Source organism: Exophiala aquamarina (genome assembly GCF_000709125.1).
Source record: "Exophiala aquamarina CBS 119918 chromosome Unknown aczIA-supercont1.10, whole genome shotgun sequence".
Classification (NCBI taxonomy): Eukaryota; Fungi; Ascomycota; class Eurotiomycetes; order Chaetothyriales; family Herpotrichiellaceae; genus Exophiala; species Exophiala aquamarina.
In genome coordinates, this window is record NW_013550578.1 from 1,163,801 (window position 1) to 1,168,542 (window position 4,742).

General features: G+C 46.9%; 1 protein-coding gene across 1 annotated transcript; it reads left to right on the forward strand.

Moving 5' to 3' along the window:
- Positions 1 to 691: 691 nt before the first annotated feature.
- Positions 692 to 1,694, forward strand: A1O9_09706 (uncharacterized protein; the record flags this gene model as incomplete). Its single annotated transcript, XM_013401675.1, has 3 exons — positions 692 to 761; positions 817 to 1,528; positions 1,592 to 1,694. 3 exons carry the CDS (start codon positions 692 to 694, stop codon positions 1,692 to 1,694), a joined length of 885 nt encoding a protein of 294 aa, XP_013257129.1.
- Positions 1,695 to 4,742: the final 3,048 nt, after the last annotated feature.

Sequence of the window (4,742 nt, forward strand, 5' to 3'; positions counted from 1 at the left end):
CCCCTCCCTCCCCCCGGCCCCTAACTTTGGTGCTGGCCACAACAATAATCAGTACCTGTAGCCCCTTGTTGCCCCCATACATGCCTGTCTAATGCCAGTCACGCACTCACGAGGGGCAACACACCTGAGATCACCATTACTCTAATATTCCTACCACTTCCTCTGGATCTATCTCCAAACTGACCACCACCAACGTCATCTGCCTCGACTCGAAATATGGAGCATTAACCCTCTCCCGTACCCAGGACTCGTAACACAATAGCCTTTTCCTTTGCACATGCTTCATTCTTGGAGCCATCGTTAGGCCCAGGGAACCACACATCTCTGCTACCGACACTACAGCTTCTTCTCTCCGCACACTCTCCATCGGCCTGGTTACCAACTATCCGCCCCTCCACTTTGCTCAACCTCAAACACAGTCTTCACAGATACTCTTCCATAGATCCACTCTCCCGTGACGGCCGACGTGATCGACATCATCTCTCTTTCCACTGCAACCTTTTAAGATCCTTGCGTTGGACCCATAATCTCACTGCCAACCATTCCACTTGATTCCTCAAACGGCTTTCAAGCGGTCCATATCGCTCGCATCGTTCCCACGTTTGCTGTCCTCTTGGTTTCTTCAACACACCACCTTCATCACCTGTCATCTCATTGTCTTGATCACCACATCACAGAACATCCTGTCAACATGGCCGTCGAGGTTCACCATTCACCCCCTCCTTTGCACCACCCGACCTCAGGTGGCCCTCGACCGAAAGGTATGTTTTAGCCCCTTACAACAGCCACGATTCCTTTTTCTAACCGACATTCCAGGTATTCTGAAGAACCCTTCCTTTTCAGGTCCAAGCGGGAATGATCCAGCATCCCCTACCAAAGAGGAATTGCCTCATCCGCCATCCGCCAGCCTCAATCCCCAGGAAGAAAGAGAACTGGTTCTCCAAAACACTCTGCAGAATGCTGGGCACCGCCGTTCTTCGTCTGCGGCTCGAAGAGCTTCCGCTTCTCGGCGCCATTCTTCTGTTGCTGTTGTTAACCATGACGAAGACCCGGACAAGATGCGCTTGAAGTGGGATGAGGCAAATCTTTACCTGGCCGAACAAGAATCAGGAGGTCGCATGAAAATCACAGAACCCAAGACTCCCTTTCAATACGGCGATGCCATGGAAGAAGACGAAGAAGACGTGGCAATTGACCCCCGTTATGTTAATGTCGACGAGGTTGATCTTGCCAGGAACAAGTCCGAGAAGAAGGCTCGTGAATCCGACATTCCTGGCCTGGAACTCGGTGAACCTGAGGAAGACTTCGGCACTGGTGCAGGCCCTGAAGACAATCGAATTGTCCGAAGCACCAGTCTCTCTCGGGAAAACAGTAAGGAGAAACATGTGAGTGTCAGTGAGGGCGGTCCGGGCGCCGAATTCGGTGAGCAGGTTGGCATGCCCACCAACGAGGAGCAACAAAAACACCGTGAGTTTGAAGAGCATCGAAAGAAGCATTATGAGATGAAGGACATCAAGAGTCTTCTTGGGTAAGTCATTCGTCCACAAGACGGTATCATCGGTCGTTATTCAATTGCTGATGGGCGAGCTAGTCATCCTGAACAAATGGACCTTGAAGAGGAAGATGACGAGCCTCCTGTTCCCGCCACCGTTCCAACGAACTTGCCTGAACGATCTGTTAATGGCACGCGCTAATTCAACCCCCTCTCATCGAGCTGCTTCTGCTTATATGCCCTTCTAGCTTGACTGGAGAGCATTGGTCAAAGCTGGTGTGAAAGACTTTGTCACATGATCTCCTCCGTTGAGATCTCATTTCTTTTGTCGAGAATTTCAAGCATTTTATATTAACCCACGAATTGAAACGAAGGCCAGTATACTCTGGTCCTACAATAGCATGATATCACGGTCGTTCTAACGAAATGGGGCTATTCATGACCATTCATCCATTCAAACGGTTTGCATGATACAGTATGACGGTACATTGGTTCTTGAGAATAGTAAGAGTGGCGGGCAAGAGCCGACCGAGTCAACGCCCGATCCCTGTTATACTTTGGAGCGGAACGCTGGTGTAAACTGGCAGATGGGCAGGGGTGGAGAGCGGAAGATTGATTGTGATTCCATTCTTCCCGGTTGACATCTGTGCTACCACCAGTCCAGAATGACGATCGAGATTCACCTTGCAAAGTACTGGCTTAGGAATGCATAGCTCAAAGTGTTGATTACATTCAACTTGCCTGCAGCTTATGTCTCTATACTGATGGGCGTTTCTCGTGTACAGTTCCCAATTCGCTTTCCCAATTCGCTTTATCCATCCCATCGCACATACTTGCAAGTGGATTGCCAGTATTGCACAGTGTCGGTTTCAAATTTAGGAAGTATATCAAGACCACCCACCTAACTTGCTCGAAATCGAAATCGTGTACAATACGGGGCACCGAGTGCGAGTGGAATGTGAAAATGGATGCAGGTCAATGAGGGCTCGGGGGGGAAGGGGGAAGATAAGTCTAGGCACAATGTAATGAGACAACCGTGTAATGGGACAGTTGTCCTTCTTGGCCACCACAGATATACATTATTACCTCATATAGACTCATTGGATGAAATCTGCCTCCCAAGTTGAGCGTTGAAGTCTTCAGCGTGATGACACTACAATATAAGCTGTTTAGAGATTGTTGAGAGACGAGGTAGAGCAGTATAGCAGTAGAGGAAGAGAGAGTCAGAGAGGAGAGATTGAAGACGTCTAATCCGCTATGTCTGGTATAATTGTCGAGCCCATTTATTAACTCTGTCACCCGAGCTCAAGTCAAACGAACTTATCTTCATTCCACCCATGTAGCTCGGCTTCCGTGTATGGATGTCCAATTGCATTGTGAGAGAATGACTTCCAAAAAGCTGGAAATCCACCTCAAAGGTTCTGAGCTTTGCCATCTATGCTCCTATTGAATAATTTACTTGCTGAGTTTGTCTCGAACCTCATTGATTCCTTAAGTCGGATTTTTCAGAGATTGAAAGTCCGTTCATTTCAATTGAGGCTTCCTGTGCCCCATAGCCAGTCGTCTAATACTTCTTGAACTGCCACACAGGCACCCTTTTTTGAAACAGCTCATTAAGCTCTTCCAAGCTGTGAAAGCTTATTTCAGGCAGGAAGAAAAGAGCCCAAATTCCAACAATCACTGAAACACCGCCCCAGACAAAGGCAATGCCTGACCCAAGGTTGCCATGCCGGGGCCGGGGTCCTGAATGAATGGGCTCACGAATGTGATTAGAGTGGACGCACAGAATCCCAAGCCAGTAGCAAGCATGACAATTTTTTCTCTGGGTCGTAAGCTTGATACTTCGGCTGTGACAATCCATACACTGAGCTAGCGGATTAGCAATCTCGTCTTTCTTATGGGGATCTAGAAAGACCCACCAGCTGGACCAGGCAACGGAAAGAGCGATATTCTAGATGAACAGGCACGCCAATGTTCCCTGCTTAATATTGTCGTTGTTGGTTGCGAGGGCTGCAAGGCCGCCGATAATGAACATCTAAGCGGCGAGAACTAGCGTAGACCCAACCATAATCCATCGACGACCAAAACGGTCAGGCAAGTAGAAGCCAAATGCACTCGATATACACATGGTGAACAAGAAAAGGACCATGATCCTGTAGACGTCACTGATGCCCATGTCCTGGATAAATAGTACGATGTACGAGGATGCGAATGAGTTCCCCTGTGATTGTTGAAAGCACTGAACCCTATTGGCCATTAAGGTTCGGCGGAGATTGGAACCCCTAAAATCTCAGCAAGCAAAGGAGCACTGAATTATAGGTAGAGAGAAGTTTACTTGAAACACTCTGACCAACTACTGTCAAAGCGCGCCTTGTTTTCCTCTAGTAATCCCACCTCTCTTTCGATGATGTCTTGCTCTGTATGTGGTCGAAAAAGCTCGAATGCCTTACGCGCCTCGTCATTGCGGGATTTACCTACGAGCCGTCGAGGGTATCTACATAAAGAGCACTAGTCGGTAAGCCCACTAATTTAGCACAGTATTTCTGCCCTAGTTAATAGTACAGGGGGGTCTCCTGTGCGGGCTGCGCCCCCCCCCCCCCTTGTTACACTAGTTGCACTACTAAACCGCCTATATAAACCTCGCTGTCGCTCTTAATGATATATACAATTCACTATTTAGTATGGCCACCTTGCGCGGCGATAACTGCCCTACAGCGCTCCGGCATTATCTCTATATACTTTATAAAGTCTTCCGGCTGTAGTTTATCCCACTCTTCTAGTAAATATTACCGTACTTCGGTATCTATTCTAGGAAATCGTTTCCCAATATAATATTTTAGTAATCGCTAAACATTCTTAATAGGATTGAGATCTAGTGAATGCGCTAGCTAAACTATTCGATTAATCTAATGCCTTCTATAATAGGCCCTTATTTACTAGTATAAATAGATACGCCATCTTCTATTAAAATACTTCGTATAAAGCCGATATAGCATTAAATATCACGAAGATATTAATAAAATTAAGGTAATACTCTTTCTATATAGACCTACTGTCCGGGGGACAAGGTTTAGGATCTATTATGGAAGTAGCTAAAGACCGTAGAAAGAAGGAGTAGAATATATAGTCGCTTCCTATCTTATTGAATGACTTAAGATATATCTAAGTAAAGGAGTATAGGCCTGTTTTATATAGGCGTAGGCTCCGTCATAATATCTCGTAAGTACGAGAGTAATTACCGAGTATTCGT